The sequence below is a fragment of the Chiloscyllium plagiosum genome, unplaced genomic scaffold (genome assembly GCF_037043375.1).
Source record: "Chiloscyllium plagiosum isolate Xiang-an unplaced genomic scaffold, Cpla_swu_hap1 HiC_scaffold_12, whole genome shotgun sequence".
NCBI lineage: Eukaryota > Metazoa > Chordata > Chondrichthyes > Orectolobiformes > Hemiscylliidae > Chiloscyllium > Chiloscyllium plagiosum.
The window spans coordinates 37,673,652-37,698,477 of record NW_028270150.1 but is presented as its reverse complement, the minus strand read 5'-3'; the positions used below and the strand labels follow the sequence as shown (position 1 = coordinate 37,698,477).

At 40.1% G+C, this 24,826-nt stretch overlaps 1 protein-coding gene across 5 annotated transcripts in view; it reads right to left on the bottom strand.

Moving 5' to 3' along the window:
- Positions 1-1,115: 1,115 nt before the first annotated feature.
- LOC122555275 (NXPE family member 3-like) overlaps positions 1,116-24,826 on the bottom strand; it is a 53,429-nt gene continuing 29,718 nt past the window's right edge. For all 5 annotated transcript variants that reach the window (XM_087992690.1, XM_087992688.1, XM_087992687.1 and 2 more), the window contains 5 exons: positions 24,380-24,557; positions 15,876-16,663; positions 13,499-13,572; positions 13,176-13,385; positions 1,116-1,690 (listed from right to left, as the gene is read on the bottom strand). In XM_087992690.1, coding sequence (XP_087848816.1) covers positions 1,137-1,690; positions 13,176-13,385; positions 13,499-13,572; positions 15,876-16,663; positions 24,380-24,496 — 1,743 coding nt within the window. In that variant the 5' untranslated portion in view covers positions 24,497-24,557 and the 3' untranslated portion in view covers positions 1,116-1,136. The remainder of the gene's footprint in view (positions 1,691-13,175; positions 13,386-13,498; positions 13,573-15,875; positions 16,664-24,379; positions 24,558-24,826) is intronic.

The window sequence follows — 24,826 nt, the reverse complement described above, 5'->3', positions numbered from 1 at the left end:
GTTATGATGCCTCTTCCCAAGAGGATTCTTTACTATGAGATCAGTCATTAATCCCACCTCATTACACAATACCAAACTCAGAATAGTCTGCTCCCTGGTTGTCATTTGGAGGAAGATGTTGTGGAACCAATCTCTAATACATTTAATGAGCTCTCCCTCGAGGCTACCTTTGCTAATTTGATTAATCTAACTCTACCTAATCCAGTTTACCCTGACATCAGGGAAACAATACACCATGCAGGACTCTTGACTAATGTATGGAGAGAAACTGGAGGGGTTCACCTGATATTCACCACATTTTAGAAGAATTGGGGGCGGAGGGAATGAATCTTCAAGAAATTTATAAAATCCAAACAGGACAAACTTAGAAATGATGCTCCCAATGCATGGGACTCCAAAACCAACAGTCATATTCTAAAGACTGAAACAAGAAGATTTTTTTTCCCCACCTGGACTGATAAACTCTTGGAATTCTCAGCAACAGAAAGTGGTTGAATCCAAAACAGAGTTAGTGTAGTTCTCAGGGCTGAAGGATTCAAAGGTTATGTGGAAAGCCTAAGTATAAGGTACTGGGTTGGTTGATCAAACATGATCATATTGAACGGCAAAACAGGCTCAGAGGCCTGCTCCTATTTTCTATGTTTTTATCTCCCAACTGTATGTCTACTCTTTATTGTTCCCCATTTTGTGGTGCCTTACCTATTGTTGTGGACTGCACATTTTTCAATGGATTCCTTCCTCTCACACTGTATCTGGCATGTTCTTCATTTACCTGAGGAAAATTCCCACTGATAAAAAGGAAGACGGTGTTTGCTACAATCCCCATCCCATAATACAGTACTCTAATTTGCTTTCTCTGTTACACAGCAAAGAGTTTGTTTGAGTTACATTCCTTCAGTAAAAATGGAAGTTTTGAATGCAAAAGTAAAATACTATTTGGCTCCAACCATAATGAATACACCCACACATGAATAATTTTAAAATTATTCTTGTTTAAAAATGTGTTCTCATCCATGTTAGAAAATGCATATTAATTTAAGGCAAGTATATAAATCTAAGTTTTCTGATATCACAGATTTTGAATCCCACGGTAACTAAAACCTGTTTAGAACAGATTTAATACATAGTTTATTTCTTTATTTATTTCCAGAAGGACACACATATGAAAGAAGTACATCTATTTCATTTTTTACAATGATTCGCTCAGGGTGTAAATTATGTGACAAGTAATGTGCTATCGTCATCTCCCAGGCATCTACAAATGCCACATTGATGCCTGTGAACATCTTTCTCATCAGGATATCAAGCTGGTAGGAGTACCAGTCACTGTTATACAGACTGACATCTCCTGGAAGGGCCTGCACATTGGCAGTCTTCAATACAACCACTGTATCTGGACTCCTCCCTTGTAACTGCAAAATTGACCTGCGGATATTCTGTAGTCTTCTGATGTAAACTTCCACTGGAAAAGTGCTGAAATGAGACCATAAGGTGATAGCTATGACCGTTCCCTTTCCTCCTTTAATTTCATCCAGTTCATTTGCAATGTAGTGTAGGTCCTGGCTCGAAACAGTGTTGAATCGGATTGGTGGGCCATGGGGATGATATTCTACCAGGATATTGTGTTCTAAATCCACAGCAAGATGAGGGCCTATGTTTTTTGGATTGTGAAGATCAAATATCTTGAGACCTAAAACAGAATAAAATTGTTTGAAATGCCATGCCACAATATTGTCGATGTTAATAGGTCTAAAATAGGAAGGATATATAATTTCCAAGAGACCACCCAAATGAAGCAAGATTTAAGCATGCTCATGTAATGAAAGACATAATTGTAATGTGATATCTTACAACAAGCACAGACCAACTGACAAATAATCATACACCAATATCCCACTAGTTTACTTCAATCTGTTAATCACTTATTCTTCTTTTACGTACAGGACATTGGTGAGGCCACATCTGGAATATCATGTTCAACTCTGGCTTACATGTTACAGGAAAGATGTTGTGAAAGATTTACAAGGATGTTGCCAGGTTTATAGGATCAGAACTTTAGGAGAGTCTAAAAAAGCTGGGGCTACTTTTCCTGGAGCATCGGCGGCTGAGAGATGATCGGAGAGAAGTTTATAATATTATTATGAGGAGCATGGATAGGGTGAATAGTCTATGTCTTTTCCCCAGTGTAGGAGAGTGCAAAAGTAGAGGGCATAGGTTTAAGGTGAGAGGGGAAAGATTTAAATGGGACCTATATTTTCACACAGAAGGTGGTGTGTGTAGGGAATAAGCTGCCAGAGGAGGTATTGGAGGCGCGAACCATTACAAAATTTAAAAGGCATTTGGATGAGTCTATGAACAGGAAGGACTTGGGCCAAATGCTGGCAAATGGGAGCAGGTTAATGTAGAACATCTGATTAGCAAGGATAAGTTTGATTGAAGGGGCGGTTTCCATGCTGTACATCTCTATGACTATGTTTCTTCATCTTAAACTGATGCACAAAACTAGACCAGCCTGAACTGCTGTCCTAGTTGCAATGCGCTGCCAATGCTAGCTCAGTTGTCTGGACAGCTGCTTTGTACTGAAAAATGTGTTGCTGGAAAAGTACAGCAGGAATGATTCCTGAAGAAGGGCTTATTCCCGAAACGTCGATTCTCCTGCTCCTTTGATGCTGCCTGACCTGCTGCGCTTTTCCAGCAATACATTTTTCAGCTCTGATCTCCAGCATCTGCAGTCCTCACTTTCTCCTAGCTGCTTTGTATTTCAGAGTGATGCTAGAAGCATGGATTCTATCCCTGAGAAAAGCAGCAATTGCTGGATAAGCTCAGCAGAGAGAAATCAGGGTTAACATTTTGGGTTAAGTGACTCTTCTCAGAACAATTCCTGCACTGGCTGAGGTGACCATGAGGGCTCTCCTTCTCAATCTCTCCCTTGGCCTGAGGCATGGCGGTGGTTTAACCTCAGGGTCACCAGGTGTCTCTCTGTAATGAGAGAGCAACCCTATCGTCCTGTAAGACTACAATTACCTTACTTGGTATTAGTTAGGCACAGTGGACTATGAAATTCAATTGCCTCATTCCTGATGAAGTGCTTATGGCCGAAACATTGATTCTCCTGTTCCTCAGATGCTGCATGACCGGCTGTGCTTTCCCAGCACCACACTCTCGACTAAGAAATTCAATGTTACTGATGTCATCTGAAACATTTTCTATCAGTTGATCACAGTTAACAAAGACTGTCGCCTTTCCTGCAACTAACACTAAATTTCTTCTCCACACCTTAATTCCTTTAGTCCCTGTTTGTTCATCTATTTGCCTTGCTGCTCCTACTATTTTGTTTTGTATTCCACTTCTTACACTTTGTTATTTCTATTTCAATCCATCTTTTAAACAATCATCTTCCTGCTTTTCTTTCCTTTCATCTTGGATAATGTGATATTTATGAAAGAAATGCACATGCTGAATCATTTTTAAAACCCCAGGCAGTACAACAAAATGGCTGACAACAATCAAATGGATCAGATGTTGATGCCTGGTCCAATCAGGGAGAGGACAATACTGGATGGGGAAGGGAAATAGTATCCCAAGAGCTACAGCAACTCATATCATTGAGGGAAGTTAGAAGCCTGAGTTGGGAGGAGAGGCATTGCACAGAATGAGACTGAGGATTCACGGTTTTCACTTAGTGACAGAACAAACTTCTGACCCTATCGAGATGAATCAGAACAATCACTACGATTGCTTCAGACATGGGGACCCACTGCAAAGATTTACAGGTAAAAACAGAAGCTCAGGTCTGTTATTGGAAAGAAGGGAGGTTGAAGCCAGGTCTGGAACCTAGGAACATGGCGAAGAAGCAGTGAGGTGGCAAACTCTGGGATACTGAGCTGTAGAATCGTCAGATGTGTAACCATGAATGAAACGGTCAGAAACATTTTTAACTGAATAACTAGATTGATCATACCGCTGTCTCTGTTCAGTGCACCACACACCCTTAAGGAATCCATAACAGTTAGGATGCAGGTTGAACATTCACATATATGACTCACCTGCCAATCTCTCACAGTCACTTGTCAGAGTCTCCACATCTCCAGTTATTCTTCAATCTCAAATGCATTAGCCTACACATAATGCTAGATAATCATTGTTGATTTACCCTCGATGCCACAGCATAAGAACATATACAGCAAAACAGAACCAAAGCAGCAATCCCTAAAGCCTGCAGGAGAGATGGTGCTTCACATTGTGGGGCAGGCTCCAACCACACTCTGGCATAAATAGCATCACAGAGAACACTGGAGATGTCAGGATGATACTGCCTCGTGCCCATTCCCACTTCCCAATAAACCTTGCACTGCTACTTGGCATGAAATGCAAGATGCAGATAGTAGGATTATGGAGATCTTGCTTTCCATCTACTCTCACAACAATCCCTCTGCCCCCAATTGTCGGCTTTCAGATATTAAAGAACAGAAACCCAGAGAATAGACCAGGAGTAGGCCAATCAGCTCCACCATTCATTACGACAGTGGCTGATCATCCATCTCAGTAACCTCTTCCCACTTCTCCCCATGTTCTTTGATCCCTTTGGCTCCAAGTGCTACATTCAACTCCTTCTCGAAATCACATGACACTTTAGCCTCAACTGCTTCCTGTGGTAGGGAAGTCCACAGACTCACCATTCCCCAGATGAAGAAATATTTCATCTCCATCCTAAATGGTCTACCTCAGACTGTGACCTCTGGTTCTGGATTCCAACACAACACCTTTCCTGCATCTATCCTGTATAGTCTAGTTAAAATTTTAAAAGATTTCTAGGAGATACACCTCATTATTCTAAACTCCAGTGAATATCAGAGACAGCACGGTGGCTCAGTGGTTAGCACTGCTGCCTCACAGCACCAGGATCTCAGGTTCAATTCCTCTGTTCCACTACACACCTTAAGGTCCTACCATTCACCATGAAACTCCTACCTTGATTTGACTTTCCAACAGACAAGACCTTTCACTTATCTATATTAAACTTCATTTGCGATTTCTTGGCCCACTTCCTCAGCTGATCAAGGTCCTGCTGATAAACTTCCTCACAGTCCAAGATACCACCTATTTTAATGTCATCAGCAAACTTACTAATCATGCCTTGTCCATTCTCATCCAAATCATTGATATAGATAACAAGCAACAATGGGCCCAGCACGGACCCCTGACACACTGCACTAGCCACAGGCCTCCAGTCCAACAAGCATCCTTCCACTATTACCCTTAGCTTCCTACAATCAAGCCATTGTGTATCCAATTTGCCAGCACGTCCTGGATTCCATGCGACCTAACCTTCCAGAGCAGCCTACCATGTGGAACTTACTGAAATCCATACAGACTCCATCTACTGCCCTTACCTTGTCAACCTTCCTAGTCACTTCAAAGAACTTTAACAAATTTGTGAGGCATGATCTCCCACTCTCAAATTCACGCTGACTACTCCTAACCAAACCCTGTTTTTCCAAATGCATTTATATCTTATCCTTCAAGATCTGTGGTGAGTAAGTTACTTGAGAAGATTCTAAGATTACTGGTCCATAGTTCCCAGAGTTTTCTTTGCAGCCCTTCTTGAATAATGGCAGAACATTCGCTACCCTCCAGTCTTCCAGGACCTCATCCATGGCTAGCAATGATGCAAAATGCAATTTCTTCTCTCATCTCTTGCAGCGTTCTTGCATATATCTGGTCAGGACCAGGAGATTGATCCACCTTCATACATTCTAATACATCAACACCTGCTCTAGTGTGATATGGGCTGTCCCCAAGATATCACCACTAACTTTCCCAGGTCTTCATGTCTTTCTCTGTAGTAAACACAGTCTCATCAACATACTGTATAATTACAACATGATATCCAAGCCCCTCTACTCAAATCATTGCGCTATAAAGGTCACTATCATTTGCAATTTTACTGCCTACTGCACCTGCATACTTACCCTCAGCAACTGGTACATGAGGACACCCAATTCCTTTGCTCCTATGACACCCAGGTCGCATTGCACATCCCCCCCTCTCAACTTATGGCCATTCAGATAACAACATGCCTTCATGTTTTTTCTCCCAAAGTGGATAACCTCACATTTATTCATAATATACTGCATCTACCACACATTTGCCCATTCCTTCAGCTTGTCCAAATCAAAGTGAAGCATCTCCGCATCTTCCTCAAAACTCACCTTCCTAATCAGCTTTGTGTCATTGCCATCTTGGTGATATTGCATTTAGTTCCCTCATCTGTGAACAGCTGGATCCTAGCACTGATCCCTGCAGTACCCCACTGTCTGTCATTGGAAAAAGTCCCACTTATTCCTACTGTTTGTTTCCTGCTGCCCTCCAGTTGCTATCTATCTCAATAGACTATCCCTAATTCAATATGTGTTTTCATTTTACATGCTAATCTCTGTCAAAAACCTTCTGAAAGTCTAAATAAAACACATCATCTTGCTCCACTTCATGAACTCTAAAGGTTTATCCTCAAAAAATCCTGAAAGATTGGTCAAAAATGCCTCCTTTTCATGCTGACTCTTTCGGATCATGTCACTGCTTTCCATAGGCTCAACAATTAAATCTTTTTTAATGGTATTAAGCTGATTGGTCTACAATACCCAGATTTCTCTCTGCCTCCTTTCTTAAATTAGAGGGTAACTGATGTAACCCCCCCAATCTGTAGGAACTGTTCCAGAGTCTACAAAAAATGGAAAATGCCCATCAGTGCATTTGTTGTCAGGCCTTGGGGATTTATCGGTCTTCAATTACTCCAAAATCATTTCCCTAGATATACTGATTTACTTCAATTTCTCCCTCACACTAAACCCTGCTTTCTCCAACATTTCTGATGTTAATTTTGATGATCCTTTATGAACACAGAACCAAAGTATCTATTTTGCTCTCCATTATAAATTCCCATCTATGGGACCTACATTTGTCTCCAATCTTTTTTCTCTTCACCTATAGAAACTGTCTGCTCAATGACAGAAGTTAACAGTGCACTGCTGATGAAGAACTATCATCATTTGATCCAGCACTTGCAGTAACGAGTGTAAATATTGGCATTCTAGAGGCCAGCATAGAATCAAGAAAGGCACATGGTGAATTAATAAGGGTCAGCAGACTGCAGTCAAACCAGAGTAAAAATTACCTCATCTGCTAGCTCACCAGGGTGTGAGGCCAATATGTTCTAGACTCAAAAAAACTTTAACTCTGTTTCTCTCTCCACAAATGTTGCCAGACCAACTGAGTTTCTCCAGCATTTTAGGTGTTTTAAGATTTCCAGCATCCACAGTATTTTCCTTTTATTTGACAGATCATAGAACAATACAGCGCAGAACAGGCCCTTCGGCCTTCAATGTTGCGCTGACCTGTAAACTATTCTCAGCTCGTCCCCCTACACTATCCCATCATCCATGTACTTATCCAAGAATTGTTTAAAGCTCCCTAACGTGGCTGAGTTCACTACATTGGCAGGTAGGGCATTCCACACCCTTACCACTCTGAGTAAAGAACCTGCCTCTGACATCAGTCTTAAATCTATCACCCCTCAATTTGTAGGTGTACCCCCTCGTACAAGCTGACGTCATCATCCTAGGAAAAAGACTTACACTATCTACCCTCTCAAATCCTCTGATTATCTTGTATGTCTCTATCAAATCCCCTCTTAGCCTCCTTCTTTCCAATGAGAACGACCCAAGTCTCTCAGCCTTTCCTCATAAGACCTTCCCCTCCAGACCAGGCAACATCCTGGTAAACTTCCTCTGCAGCTTTTCCAATGCTTCCACATCCTTCCAGAAATATGGTGACCAGAACTGTACACAATATTCCAAGTGTGGCCGCACTAGAGGTTTGTATAGTTGCAGCATGATATTACAGAACTCAATTCCTCTACCAATGAAACCTAACACACCGTATTGCCTTCTTAACAGCACTATCAACCTGGGTGGCAATTTTCAGGGATCTATGTACATGGATTCATAGATCCTTCTGGACATCCACACTAGCAAGAATCTTTCCATTGACCCAGTACTCTGCCTTCCTGTTATACCTCCCAAAGTGCATAACCTCATATTTAGCTGCATTGAACTCCATTTGCCACCTCTCAGCCCAATTCCGCAGTCTATCCAAGTCCCCCTGAAACCTGTAACATTCTTCCAAACTGTCCACTACTCCACTGACTTTAATGTCATCTGCAAATTTACAAATGCATCCACCTATGCCTGCATCTAAGTCATTTATAAAAATGACAAACAACAATGGTCCCAAAACAGATCCTTGTAGCACACCACTACTAACCGGACTCCAGGCTGAATATTCTCCATCAACCACCACTCATTGCCTTCTTTCAGAAAGCCAGTTTCTAATCCAAACTGCTAAATCACCCTCAATCCCATGCCTCTACATTTTCTCCAACAGCCTACTCTGTAGAACCTTATCAAAGGCTTTACTGAAGTCCATGTATACCATGTCAACTGCCCTACCCTCATCTACATGCTTGGTCACCTTCTCAAAAAACTCAATGAGGTTTGTGAGACACGACCTACCTTTGACGAAACCATGTTGACTATCTGAAATCAAGTTGTTGCTTGCTAGAAGATTATAAATTTTATTTCTTATAATCCTTTCCTACAACAGAAGTAAGGCTCAGTGGTCTAAAATTACCTGGGTCATCTCTACTGCCCTTCTTGAACAAGGGCACAACATTTGCAATCTTCCAGTCCTCTGGTACCTAAATCTATAGACAACGATGACTCAAATATCAAAGCCAAAGGCTCTGCTATTCCCTCCCTAGCTTCCCAGAGAATTCACGGACAAATCCCATTCAGCCCAGGGGACTTGTCTACTTTCACTCCTTCTAGAATTGATAACACTTGTTCGTAACCACCCTCGATCCTTTCTAGTCTAATATCTTGTACCTCATTCTTCTCCTCTACAATATTCTCCTTTTCCTGAGTGAAAGCTGATGAGAAATGTTCGTTTAGCACCTCTCAGATCTCCACAGGGTTTATACTCAACTTCCCACTTCTATCTTTGACTGGCCCTATTATTCTCCTTTATTCTATTTGCTAAAGACTACTAGTGTCCTCTCTTTGCTCTTCTTAACTCTCTCTTTAAATCCTTCCTAGCTGATCTGTAACTCTCCATCGCCTCATTTGAACCATCTTGCCTCAACAACACATAAGCCTCCTTCTTCTGCTTACCAAGAGATGCAATTTCTGTAGTAAACCACGGATACTTTACCTGATCACTTCCTCCCTGCCTGACAGGGACATATCTATCAAGGGCATGCAATATCTGTTCCTTAAACCAGCTCCACATTTCCATTGTCTGCATTCCCTGCATTTTGCTACCCCATTCTATGTGTCCTAATTTTTGCCTAATCATATTATATTTGTCCTTGCCCCATCAATAACTCTTGACCTGTGGCATGTACCTACCCTTCCCATCGCTAAACTCAATGTAACTGAATTATGGTCACTCACTCCAAAGTGCTCACCTACAACTAAATCAAACACCTGGCCTGGTTCATTACCAAGTACCAGATCCAGTTGTGGCCTTCCCTCTTGTCAACCCTTTGACATACTATGTCAGGAAACCCTCCTATATACATTGGACAAAAACTGGTCCATCCAACATACTAGAGCTATAACATTTCCTATCAAGGTTGGGGAAGTTAAAGTTGCCCATAATGACCACCCTGTTCCTTTCACTCCTGTCCAGAATAATTTTGTCAATCCTCTCTTCCACCTCCCTGGAACTCTGCCCACGCCTATAAAAACTCCAAGCAGTGTGACCTCTCCTCTCCTGTTTCTAACCTCACCTGACACTACCTCAGTAGATGAGTCCTCATCAAAAGTTCTTTCAGCCACCATTATACTAACCTTGACTAATAAGGCCACACCTCCCCCTCTTTTACTGCCTTGCCTATTCTTAATGAAAGATCGAAACTCTGGAACTTGCAACATCCACTCCTGACCCTGTTCTATCCATGTCTTCAAAATGACCACAACATCAAAATCCCAAGTACCTATCCATGCTGCAAGCTCACCTACCTTATTTCAGAAACTTCTGACGTTGAAGTAGACACACTTCAAACCAGCTTGCTGTCTGCCAGCATATTCCTGTGACCATGAAATCCTGTCCCTGTCCTCCCTACTCTCATCATGGCTAGTCTATGATTAAACCTCATATCCACCTTTATTTCATACCCCTTAACATCTTTGAGATTGAAAAATATTTGCCAGGCAGTTTCAAACATAATTAGACTAGAATTGATTGCTATTTGCAAAAAATAGAGTTTCAAACTATATCCCCACTTTGCATGAAGAAAAGTCTCAATTTTATTCTGAAAGGTCTGTGATTTTGAATGGAAGTGGTAAGCTTAACCAGTAAGTATCTTATGTCTCTAACATAGAACTCAAACTGAAACTGCTATTTTTACATGAAAAAAGTGGACGATTAAAATGTGTAATATTTGAAAGTAAATGCTGACAAATGTGCGTCAAGAATGGATCTAGTTCTATAGTTTACTGAGCTGTTTTCTGAAAAATAATATAATAGCAGAGGATGGTGGAAAGTACAAAATAAAAATTAAGTTAGAACACTAGAAGCTTAGTGGCAGAGAGCAAGTGCAGAACGTCTGGGCATATATTGAAATCTCATCCAAATATGGGATGAAGTAGATATGCCAGCACAGGTTAAGTCCCTACCAAAGAAAACACAGTGTTGTCATTTCCCATGAGAGGGAAATTTAGGAAGAACATATTGTGGATTGTATTCAAAGTCTGTTCCTTCTACTGGAGTTCTTCAATGAGCTCAACAAGACTAACTGTACCTCATAATCACAGTCAATGTTGAGACATGCTAAGACTTTCATAGATTTTAGAAAAACAGATCATTCCACAGAAGAACACACCATGGACCTTAAATGGCCAATATGTTCTTTTTCAGGAATGATTCCCAGAATTGTTCAGAATACTCCAAGCTTTGATTCTTCAAGTCAGTGTTTTAGATACTTAAAACATGCCTTCCTACCCTATGATATTAAACCTCTTCAGATGTCCACTGAGTTACCCTATACAAAGTACCTTTGTTTTACCCATGTTTGAAATAAAAAATTATCTGCATTGAAAAACATTTGCCAATTTTAACATTGCATGAGGGGTCTGGCTCCAACCTGGCAGAGACATTATATTGAACGTGGAGCTGATTATTGTGTGAGGGGGGCAGCGTCATGACATTATATTGAACGTGGAGCTGATTATTGTGTGAGGGGGGCAGCGTCATGACACCTTTTGCAGAATCCAGCATGATGTAATGTCTGGTGACTGTTGTCTCAGTTTCAATATCAATCACAAGATAAAGTACCCAATGTTTCAATGCTGCAACTGAAGCTCAGGCCCAGAGTGCTGTCATGTAAATCCAAAACTGGTATAACCTTCCACAAAACATACTCATTACACCTTTACTAGCACCCTTTTAGCAAGGCATGACATGTGTTGTGAAGGAACTATTCAGAAGCAAAGCACACTGTCACTTTGAGACCTTAGGTCTTCAATAGTAGCGACACAAACAACACTATCAAGCCCAGTTTCAGTGTCTGTGACTGACTGATAACAGTATGACACTCATTCTGAAACACTGCCAATACAAGCTGAAATTGTTAAAATGTACAGAATTAAGACAATCTCAGAGGACCTCATTTTGACCTTCAAATTGAAAATGTACACTTTTCCACTTGTACTGGTTTGTACTGAAGGATGTTTGGAAATATGCACACTCACAGTCTATAGCATTCACCTTTAACTAACAGATGATACTGGAGGAGTGTCAGAAAGATATTTCCTATCTTCATTCGAGACGGACAGAAACAACAGTCTCAAAGTATGGAGCCCCGACCCAGACAACTGGTATTTGGTGCCCCAAGCCAGTACATGACTTATGGTTTCCCCATTCTGGTCCACTGCTCAGACTTCCAACCTCAATCATGATGCACAATCCAGGTCTTCTCACTGCTAATACAGGCATGAAAACCAACAAAATATTCCTGGGAGACAAAACTGAAGATTAAGAGTTACCTATTTCTCTTTGCCTTGCCATTGTGACCACTCCTCACTCCCCTAACTTTCTGATTAATGAGGGTCCTGAGCACAGACCTTAACTTCATTGAGTCTGTCAATATTCCTCTGGGTGAGTGAGTAATGGTGGGTGTGGCGGTGCTGGAAATTCTTAGCTTTGTTAACAAATACTTTGTTTGGGTAAGTGTTATTGCAAGCACTTTCCCAGCTCCTACCACTAGGGAAATCCTTGAAATCCTGAGGCAATAAAAAAAAGGATTAAAGATGGATCAAAACAGATCTCTAGCGACTTTTCCTGCTCATTGCAACAGGGAAATGGCCATGCCCTTTGCTCAAAGGACAAAGGAATCAATCATTAGAACTTACGTGCAGAGAACATCTTCAAATAAAATTGCTGGGGAGGTGCCGGTGTTAGACGGGTGTGGACAAGGTCAGAAGTCACATGACACCAGGTTACAGTCCAATGGATTTGTTTGAAATCATAAGCTTTCAGAGCACTGATTCTTCGTCAGGTGGAGTGGAGGGATGGGAAGCACACAGGCACCATTGTACGACCCTTTGATCTCTCTGCCTCTAAATTCTGTGCCTGTGCGCTTCTCTTCACTCCACCTGACAATGCAGCAGTGCTCCAAAAGCTTGTGATCTCAAATAAGTCTGTTGGACTATAACCTGGAGTCATGTGACTTCTGACCTCAAATAAAATTGTTAATAAAATACTCAAAGATAGATGATGTTATGTTTGCAATACATATTTTTAAACATTTCATACTGAGTGGATCAGAAAGGTATAACAGCAGACCAAAACAATTTCCCAAGAGGATTTTGATCTTTTTGATCAGTTCACCTGCATTTTTATTGGATGGTGCGTCACTTTAGATATTTTTCCTAAATCTGGAGGTATTTTCTAATTGCTTTCCTTATTCAGATGTATACTTTAGCCAATTATGTATAAATGTCATGTACATTTAATCCATGAAACATTCTACATGCAAGGTCAGTAGGTAAATACAAGTAAATAACTAGATTAAACAGACAACAAAAGACAAGCAGGCTGAGATTAAGAAACCCAACCTGGAATGAATTCAGTCAAATATTCAAACCACTGACGAACAGTGGAATCTCCAAACAGAAAGACACTTTTTCCATGAAGACAGTCTGTAATCTTTGCAGGCGTGTCAAAGCGGTGAATATTGCAGGTTGTTGACATCCACTGGTCCTGATAATAAAAACCAGATGGTGACACCATGGGCTGTCCCTGGACACATGCTCCAAGAGGTGGAGCTGCAAATAAAGACAGAAATCACAATACATGACACATCCAGCAATCAATACATTTTCAAAGTTTCAATTATGGCAAATCTTTAAATTTAACAATGTGTTTAGATATATTTTACCTGCATGAGGTGAAGGCTCCACCATTATATAACCTGCGGAACTGGGTAATATAGGCCTCTTTATGTTTATTGCACTGAAAATGCAAAGATGTACCACATTAAACCAGTGCATCACGATAAAGACCGACATGTACAGGAGGCAACCCAAATTTATTTTTTAAAGTAAAAGCCTAAACCTACACATCAAGAGACAGTTAAATATATAAACCTTTAACTCAAATTTAAATTCATAGATTTTACAGTTAGTTATCATTACAGACCAGAGGGGAGGGAGGAGTTTTGGATAATGCACCTCAAAGCAGGTTTCTCTAGACATTAATAGCAGGAAGATTTATTGCTCAACAGCCAGCCAGTTTAACAGGAAACTGCCCTGTTTTGTAGGAAAACCAATAGCACAAAACCGTAGCAAAAAAAAAAAATCTGACAGCGGATGGGGCCGGAGATATTGCAAATGACGGATCACAAGATCAGGGTGGAGAAAGAGAACGAGTAATTAGGGAGAAAAGTAGAGCTCACAGGAACGGGGCCAGGAATGAAATTAGCCGGGGGGGAGCCATAACTTGGACATAGAAATAATTGGATCAAATAATCCTGGGGAGAAAAAGTAGGTTAGTTTATTGGGCAACAGGAAAAATATTTCTGCACCTCCAGGAACACAATCAGTAACATAAAAGGCACTAATCTTTTGGATATAGCTCTTGCTGCTTTTACCTGCTTGATTTCCATTCATGACTGCAGCATTAAATACCTGGTTTTCAGCTGAAATTAAACTTGTGAGCTCTGTGTAGGTTGTTAGTGTCAGAGATCTGCAAGGTCTTTTTGAGCAATCACTACTCCTATGCAAGATTATTCATGGTATATTGATTTTTGTTCTGCCTGGTATTCTGTATTTCACCCAACAATACACCTAAACCTCATCATCCATAGGGAACTGGAGCACTGTCCTCCTGAGAATGACAAAACTCCAGATACTGCTGTAATGGGAGTTCATTACCTATCACACAGGAACTAGAAGTACTGAGTGATCCATCAGGATTTGTCAAGGGAATAAAAAAATGATCAGATCTGGAACCTTCCCCACATGGTTCTGTCAGTAGTGTACCTGCAGGTAATGAGGACCATGAGTCAAAGCCAAGACAAATTTGAAAGCATCCAGTACTTCAGTGCATCATAGCTCTACTATACAGCAACAATTAACATTTCAAAATCCATTCAAAATCTACGATGCCATTGGTATTTCCTTTCAAGTGCCACACAATATACCTCAGGTGTCCTTAATCCCACTAAACTCTCAACCACACAACACTTTCCATCTATCTGATCACTATCAAATGACTTTGTTTACAAGGACTGGTTTATCTGAAAGGAACAGAATCAGATGTGGTGTACAGTGAATTTCTTTTGTTCTTTCCTCTTGCACACTGGATAATAAACTGCATTTGTCAGCATCTCGATAGAACCTAAAATATTCCTTATTGTGATTGACCAATTATCTTCACTGTTTAACATGGTAAGAAAAATTACTAATTGAAGACAACTGACACTTTGTAGTTAATGCATTATAAATTTAGCATCACCTCAACACAAACATTATACAATTATTTATATTTTAGAACTATCCAGAGTTTGCATGAGAGATGTAGTATATTTTGAATATTCCACATCATTTTCTTAATTTTTAATACATTCTTCTTTCTCACTGATTTCCATCAGCACTTTGGCTCTGCCAATTCAGCAATTGCAAAACCCCCAGAGGTTTAAAAGAGTGGTATATAAATTGTTGTTTAATTTTCCTTCCTTCATTGAAGTAGTACGTGAATTGTCTGAAATAAGTGATGACACCAAATCAAAAAACCAAAAGCAAACTTCAAAATTCTTATGTCAATTTCCAAAGATTTGCCCCTCCTTACTTCTGTAGCACCCTTCAGCCTTCTATATTTCAGATATCTACCTGTATCCAATTCTGCCCATTGCAAATTTTCTATTTTAAAAATTGCTTGACTACTGTCAACTGGATCTTCAGTAGCCTACAGCCCAAGTTCAGGAATTCCTTTCCTACACTTATCTTGCACTTTCCATCTCCTTTAAGAGGCTCCTTAAGACCTTACACTTCAACTAAGCTTTTGATTAACTTGCCAATATTTTGTATGTGGTTTAGCCATATTTTGTTATATAAAACTCCTGTGGAGTACGTTTTGCTATGTTAGAGCCACTATATAAACTCAAGTTTTGTTGCCATTAAATACTGTCCTGCTTTTAACTGACATCCCAAAGTTGGGAAGTTTGGTTCTATACCTTGTGCTTTTCTAATGATCAGATTGAGAATGAGTTTTTTTTTTTAAATAAACTATAAATAAAAAAACATTAATTCAATTACCTTTGGAAATAATGGTCCTCTTTTCCAATTAAGAGATTTTTCTCATAACCTCCTTTAAAATGGTTGATACGAGCAGAGCAGGGAAGCTTCTTTGGTTTGTAACAGAACCAGGGTTCCCCAGTCCTGGGATCAGTAAAGTTACAAAGTGGTTTAGATGGAGGCAAATAAAGATTACACACAGTGGTCTCTGAAGTACCCCGATATTTGAAGGTACTTTTAAAATACACTCTTTCTGGCCGCTCCTGACGTAGTCTTTTAAGTGCTTGGATCCCTTCACTGGGATGAACCAGTAAAACAGAGACTTCAACTTTCCCCGACCAAGATAAATTAAAATTGATATAGTAAATTCCATTTTCATTGTCTATAACAGTTCCTGCTGAACCAGCTTTTAAAGCTGGGGTGTGGATCCGAGCTTGGAGATAGTCACCCCCATATCGCTTTGGGTGACCGTCAAAATCACTCATCTGCAGCATCACTTGTAGCTGATCTCCCACATAGAAAGTCTTTGCAGAATTTAAAATTACAAAGCGAACATGTGCTGGGTCGCTGCTTTTCTCACAGGGCACAGCAGAGTTGGGTGGTTTAGGCCATTCGATCATTTTCATAAGGAATGTTCCCTCTGACCTTTCTTCAGGGGTGAAGCTGTGATTCTGGTAGCCATATTGCAATAATCTGTCTGTCCAATGGAGATTCCTTGGCTCGGTTTTCTGCCTCATAGCAGAATAAAGTTTTGGAGTTGGATAACTCCTCCATTTAGAATCAGAGCCAGAAATTGAATATTTATCATACTATGAAAAAGGAAAAAATATGTACAATTAATATCTTTGACACGGTCAACACACACATTTTATCTCCAAACATACTTTCAACAAGTAAAGCACAGAAGTATAGCTCAGATAAAGACTTCAAGATTTCTACACTACAGGCAGGACTTTTTTGGATAACACACATGAGTTTGGTAGCATCTGTGGAAAGAGAAATGCAGCTAACTTTTCCAGTCTGGGAGAAATGTTCTCATTTTGAAGAGTCATATTGAGCTTGAAATCTTAACTCAGGTTCTCCAGCATTTTCTGGGTGTGTTTCAAATGTTCAGCATCTGCAGTATTTTTGGCTTTTATTCAGAGGCTTTCCAGGCTTCCTGCACTGCCGCCCAAAAAGCTGCTGAGAATGCACCAGCTACCTCAACAGGATTTTATTTATTTAAGGGCAAGAGATGCAGCCCCATCTGAGATAAAAGAGCTGTCAGCTTTTACTGTCCAACAGCAGCCTCTCCATTGAAAACTGCCAGGTTACCTACTTGGCGTAGGTCTGTTAGCTCTGAGAGCTAGGTGACTGCTGCCCAGTTTAGAATAATGTCCAACAGCACAGCTTTAATTCCCATTCCAGCTGGAGTAGACTTATGATCTGCCTCCTTGCCCTGCTCCTGAGGGAATGGCACCACTACTGAAAAAAGCAAAACCACAAAATGAAAACAGACAAGCTCCTGAGGGATCACAATGGGATAGATATGGAGAGGATGTTTACTCTTACAGAAGAATCATGAACAAGGAGTCATGTTTAAGAAATAGGGACTGCCCTTTTAGAATGGAGATAATTGTTTAAAAATCTGAGGGTATCAGGAGTCTTTAGAACTCTTTTCCTCAGAAAAGGTGGTGGAAGCAGAATCTTTGAATACTTAAGTCAGAGGTAAATAGATTCTTGTTAATTGAAGGAGTGAAAGGTTAGCAGGGGTAGGCAGTAATGCAGATTTGAGGGCACAACCAATGATTTAATTAAGTGGCAGAACATGCTGGGGGGCCTGAATGGCCAATCCCTGTTCCATGTCTTATGGAAAACAGTTTAGGACGAAACATCAGCAGATAATGAGCCAAGGGCCAGAGAACAATGAAAAGGAGTGGAATCTTCTTTGCATTTATAGAGCAGGATTTGTGTAAACTGTGCTCAGGACATGAAGCACTTGCTTCAGTAAGTTGACACACAGAGTTTCAAGAAAAAGTTTTATTTAAAAATCAGTCCCATTACAGAAAAACAATGTTGACCAGTTTCTGAGTAATTACTGTTAGGAGCTGAGTAGAAATAAGTTAGTACACTATTGTTAGGTGGGCAGGTGAGTTCTTTAAATTGCTGAAAAGATATAAAAATGGAAGGGAAAGTACACTTAAGCAGCTACATTTTAACTTGGAAAGTGACAAAAAGAGCAAGAGCTAAACAGAGGACAAAATGCAGCCATAGGGAGCAGAACACAGGCAGAGTTGGAAAATGTAACATCAGAATTAAAATAATATGACATTGGCTCAGCAGAAGGAACCAACCGGTGTGTAATTCTACCTTCTAATCTCCAGTTTACAATAAATCGTCTGCAAATTAACGTTAACACACGGCAGGGCAACTCAGCTGCCCAGGACTGGCATCCATTTGCACAGATAACCATTTGCATTTCCTCATGACTTAGACAACCATATATATAGGAAGTGTTACTAGTCACAAAAACTGGAGCTCAGAAAACAGTTTGAATCACTGATGCACTCTCAGGGAGGTTAAGAGATATATAGATAGCACGTTTAGGAAAGCAGTTACCCTGCAGGTTAAGAGAATGCAGGCAGAAATGAAATAGGTGACCACCAGTCAATTTAGGGAGACAAGGCAAGTGCTGAAACCCCCAGTAGAGTCTGTTTTGTTATAATGCAGTAATTCCATTCTCATGCAATCCCGCATTCTAAGAAAATTGCATAATAGCAGCACCATTTAAACTAATGAGGTTGGAATCATGTTATAACCAATACATGCTTTAAAAACTCACACTTTAGATACAGTGCCCCCAATTCAGCAATCAATTTTGCATTAACAAAACGCACAGTATAGCAGAACAACGTGTACATCCAGTTCACTCACCACTGTTCTGTTTTACTATATCTGAGGGTTATTCCTTGGCTGACTGTCTGCTGATTTTCATCCTAAGCAGCTTTCACTGACAGTTTTCTTTTTGACAGTGTTGGTTTGCCACTGCCTTCCACTCTCAGGAGTGGGGCAAGAAGGTAGATCCCAAGTCAACCTCAGTTCAAAGTGACATTATTTTGAACTATGTACTAACCATCTAGCCAATGAAGCTCCTTACAGAAGTACAGCCAAAACTAATCCACAGTGCAATGTGTGACCTAGCTGCACAGATAGGAAGGAAGAAAGAATGGAAGGGAATAGCGGTGAGAGTTCAGTAACTAGGAGAACTGACAGCAATTTTTGTAGTCGTAGATGTGATCAAGAATGGTATGTTGCCTCCCTGATGCCAGCATCAAGGATGTCACTGTATGGCTGCAGAAAGTGGGCAGCACGGTGGCACAGTGGTTAGCACTGCTGCCTCAGAGTGCCAGAGACCCTGGTTCAATTCCCGCCTCAGGCGACTGACTGTGTGGAGTTTGCACATTCTACCAGTGTCTGCGTGGGTTTCCTCTGGGTGCTCCGGTTTCCTCCCACAGTCCAAAGATGTGCAGGTCAGGTGAATTGGCTATGCTAAATTGTCCGTAGTGTTAGGTAAGGGGTAAATGTAGGGGTATGGGTGGTTTGCGCTTCGGCGGGTCGGTGTGGACTTGTTGGACCGAAGGGCCTGTTTCCACACTGTAAAGTAATCTAATCTAAACATTTTTTTTGAGAGAAGGCGAACTTCCAGAAGTGGACCTTTTCAATTCTTTCCAACGGAGTAGAACTTATGAATTCAGTAAGACACTGAAAAGCAGGGCTTCAAAGACAGTAATTTCTGAATTACATCAAATGCCACAAGCTAGTGAGCACACAAACAGGACTGAATAAATGAACACATAGCAGGAGTGATGATGCAGGAGAGACTGCTCTAGGTTTCTGAGGTATTGGAACTGGTTCTGAGGCAGGTGGGACCTGTAAGAGGAGGATAAGTTACACCTTGAGAACTAATACCTTCATGGCAACTACTGTTGGGGGAAGGCCTAAATTAACTCTGCAGTAGGATAGGAACCTGCCAGGGAAGTCAGATAAAAAGAGAAGCAAACTGATAATGATAGGAAAATTAGAAAGCAATATTGAAAGACAACGGAACAAAGACCAGTATCAAATAGGGTCGAAATCCATTAAAATGTTAAGGGCATTCTACATTTAGGAACAATAAACAAAAGGGAAAGAGGTGTGAGGGTACTATTAATAAAGGGGAGGTTCAGTACATTAGTGAAAAATGATTTTAGATTGGAAGATCAGGACGTAGAATCAGTTTGGGTAAAGCCAAGAAACATCAAGAGGCAACAAACATTGCTAAAAGTTGTTTATGTGTCACCAGTGGTAACATAGGGCAACGTATAACACAGGAAATTAAGAGATGCCTATTAAAAAGGTAATATGGTAATCATGGGGGCCACATAGACTCGCTAAACCTAACCAGTACTACTGCAGTGAAAGTTAAATTCCTGGAATTTATACAAGATGTTTTCTAAAACGCTGCATTGAGAAGCCAATTAGAGACTGGACTATTTTAGATCCAGTATTGTGGAATGAGAAAGAGATATTAATAATCTTGTAGAACAGCCTTTACGTTAAATTTGAAAGAAGTGTAATTCAATACGAAACTAGGGTCTTAAAGCTGAATAAACAAATAACGAAAACATGAGGTGAAAACTGGATGTGGTAAATAGTGAATCTATCTTCGAGTGTATGAGAGTAGACAGGTAATGGCTGACGTTTAAAGAATTAACACATGCTTTAGAACAAAAATGCATTTCTTTGAGGCAGAAAAACCCAACAAGAACTACCGTGGCTAACAAGAAAAGGTAAGGATTATAATAGATTAAAGAAAAAGTCAACATGGCTTCATGAAAGGGAAATTGTGTCCGACTAATCTTGGATTTTTGAGCAAATATCAACCAGAGTAGACAGAAAGGAACCAGATGATGTGTTGTATGTGGACTTCAAGAAAGCATTCAACAAGTTACCTCACAAATATTAAGTCATATGGTAACAGCTCAGTGCTAGAGGTAGCATATGAGCATGGATAGAAAATTAGCTAATGGACAGGAAATAGCAAGTGGGGATATGGGGTTTTTTTTCAGACTGGTGATCTGTGACACGGAGTTATGCAGGGATAAATGCTGGGACGCAACTGTTTAACATGTACGTTAATGACCTATAAAAAACAAGTAAATGTACAATTGTCAATAAAACAAAAATTGGTAGAAAAGCAAGTTATAGGAATAAAAACATGTTAGAGAGAGAAATTGAGAGCATAAATAAGTGGGCAAATGGAAAATAATGTGGGATGAGTGTCTTTGGAATACCTTGTCACAGTAAGGCTGTGGAGGCAGAGTCTTGTGTACATTTAAGGCTGAAATAGATAGATTCTTGATCACTAGGGGAGATTGAGACTTATGAGGATAACAGGAAAGTGGATGTCAGGAATGTTGAATAAACAATGATCCTATTGAATGGTGAAACAGGGTCAAGGGGCTGAATGACCTACCGTGGTTCATACTTCTCTTTTTATGGTCTTATAAAGTTGCCAAATGAAAGGAGTGAGCTTGAGGATTGGAAAAATTTTAAGAATTTCTACAAAGAGAACCAAAAAAAAAACTGAAAAAAAGAGAAGCAGAATAGGGAAATAAAGTAACATGACATATAAAAAACAGACAGTAAAAGCTTCCAGAGTTACCTTAGGTGGAAGAAATTAGCAATGGCAGTTAAAGGTCAATTGTATATAGATACAACAGAATGAGGAGAAAGGAAATTGGTCGAAAAACCGAAACAAATACATAGTAACCTTCACAGAGGAAGCTCAAATTCCTCCCAAAACACTAAAAACACAGAACCAATGTGAACAAAGAAAGAACAAGATAAAGAAGTCCTTGAAAAATTGGGTCTGCAAGTTAATACATCCCCTATATATCATGACTTGTATCTCACAGTGTGACAGAGACTGGTCGCAACTTAATGCACTGGTGATCATCTTCCAAACTTTTACTGAATATGGAATGGTTCTTGTAGCTTGGAAGATAGCAAGTGTAAGGGGATATAGACAAGTTGTGAGAATGGAGGGAAAAACAAGGTAGATGAAATATGGAAATCTATGAATTTGACCACATTAGTAGAAAACAAACTAAAAAGGCATTCTTAAAATGAAGAGAAATGAGTAAGAGTTGATGTCCAAAGTGAATTTGTTTTCCTTATATACTAGTCACTTTCAGCTAACATTCAGATGCAAAAAGCAATTAGAAAGGCAAATAATATCACAAAAGGATTTGAGTTCAAGAGCAAAGATATCTTACTGCATTTGTATAGAGCCTTAGTAAGACCACATCTGGAGTACTGAAAACTATTCCTTATCCAATGAAGGACATCCTTGTCGGCAGAGGGAGTTCAACACAAGTTCATAAGACTGATTTCTGGGATACCAGGACTGTTTTTGAGATGTGATTAAGGAGACTGGGCCTGTATTCTCTAAAGTTTACGACAGTATCACTCATTACTTGAAATGCTGGAGATTATGAGCATGCTACAATTTAATGACACACATGAACAAGAGAATAGAGATTCCTTTGGACGTCAATACTTCCCAACCCCTCTCAGCTTATAAAATACTCTACCTTTCTGCAATTTTGTACCAAAATGGATAACTTCACACTTCCTCACATTATATTCAAGCAAAGCCACATTGTGTCAGAGTTATATTATGTAGAGATGGCTTACCAGACTAACAATTGGAATGTGAGGTTTACCTTATGAGGAAACAGTGAATAGGCTAGGTTTGCATCTGCTGGAGTTTAAAAACATCACAGCTGACTTGATTGAAACACACAAGATCCTGAGAGGGTCTTGACGGTTGTATATGGAAGATGTTTCTTCTTATAGGAGAATTATGAATCGGGGTGACTGTTTAAAAATTAGAGGACGCCCATTTAAAATGGAGATGAGGCAATATGTTTTCTCTCAGAAAATCAAAGACATTGGAAGGTTCTTCTAGAAAGTGGTGAAAGTAGAGCCCTTGAATATTTTTAAGGCAAAAGTAGATCAATGATTATTTAACAATGGGTGTGAAAGGTTATCAGGGTTGGGCAGAAATGTGGATTTGAGGTTACAATCAAATCAGCTATGCTCCTATGGAATGGAGGAACAGGACTGAGGAGCTCAATGGCCTACTCCCACTCCTTACTCATTTGTTCATATTCCATCTGCCATGTCCTTGCCCACTCAGAATCTTCAAGTCTGTATAAAGCCTCCTTAGATCTTCATTTTTTAAAAAAAACATTCTCTCATGAGATGGGGACATTGCTGGCAGGACCTAATTCAGAAGGTAGTGGTGAGTTGCAGTCTATGTGCTGTACGTAGACCCACACACCCTTAGGGAGGGAATTCCAGAATTTTGGTTCAGTGACATATTTCCAAGTCAGGATGGTGAATTGCTTGGAGGGGAACTTGCAGATGTTGGTCTTCCCATGCATCTGCTGCCCTTGTCCTTATAAATGGAAATGGGTCAAGACACTTGTGAGTTTGGAAGGTGCTGTGAAATGCGTTTTGGCAAATTTCCGCAGTACATCTCGTAGATAGTACACACTGCTACCACTGGACACTGGCGGTTGAGGCAATGGATGCTGTGTCAATCAAACTTTGCCTTGGATGGTGTCAAGCTTGAGCGTTACTGGGACTTAAATCATCTCAGTACGTGAGGCGTACTCCATCACACTCCTAACACATGTCTTGCAGATGGTGGACAGGCTTTGGGAAGTCAGAAGATGAATGACTCACTGAGTATTCATGGTCTCTGGTCTTTTCTTATCCCAAAACTATCTACAAATTCAAGATTCCTTGAACAGGAGTAACCATCTCTTAATATCCACCATATTAAGCCCCTTTAGAATCTTCAAAGTTTCAATGAGATCACTACTCATTCTTAGAAGCTTCAGCAAATACAAGCCAAATTTACAGAGTCTCTCATCATAGGATAAACGCACTATTTTAGGGAACAATTTAATGAACCTTTGTTGCAACATATCCATAATAAATATTAGTTCTTTCATAAATGTTAACAGCAAAACTGCACACGGCAACAGAGACAATGAACTTAAACTTCTTACTGATGCCACTGCACTGGTTAGTAAGACCCAAATTCACTATTCCTACTCTGCTGAAATCCTGATGGTGATTCTGCAGGGGGTATAATATTTACCTTCATTCGGTGGGGAAAGTGAGAAGAGGAAACAGACAAAACATCTTCAAGGTAGCTGTTGTGTCCCTTCCAACAGGTGACAGGGGTGGTCTGGAACCCAATAGTCATTCATTTACTGAGCACATACAACTCAGCAGCATTCAAACTGGGAGAAAACTCAGTCTTTATTGTTTAGAGAAAACACCAAAACTTTACCAAATTGATACTCTCCATTTCAATGTATGGTGCAGGAGAAACAAACCATCCTTTTTTTAAATAAATAATCCAACTTTAAACCACAGTACATGTGATCATTTTACTCCAAGCATGTTGGCTATATTGCTCTACATACCCTTATACTATGCAAATTTAAAATCAGCATCAGTACTGTCATCAGTATCAGCAATATGAAAAGGGATCGATGGATGTAGCAGGGAAGTGTAGTTTCTTTCGTGGTGCGTTCATCCATATTGGAAGATCACTCTGCAACAGTGCATAATCAGGCCAATCTCCACAACTACTTTGTAAATCTGAAACAGAAGATAAATTTATAAATTTAATCTCAAGAAATCATTGGAATTTGAATGGTACACTCAAACATGAAGGAAGCTTCTGACCATAGTTTCACAACATGCCCTGGGAAGTAAGATCATGCTAGAGAAACAGAGGGTCAGAAATATAGCAACCTTCGGAAGACAATTAGCCAAATAATTATGAACTATTGAGTCTTACTTCAGCTATTAGTCAATTAAACTATATCACAGAGCATTTGGAACAATACAAACAGTAGCTGTCAGTG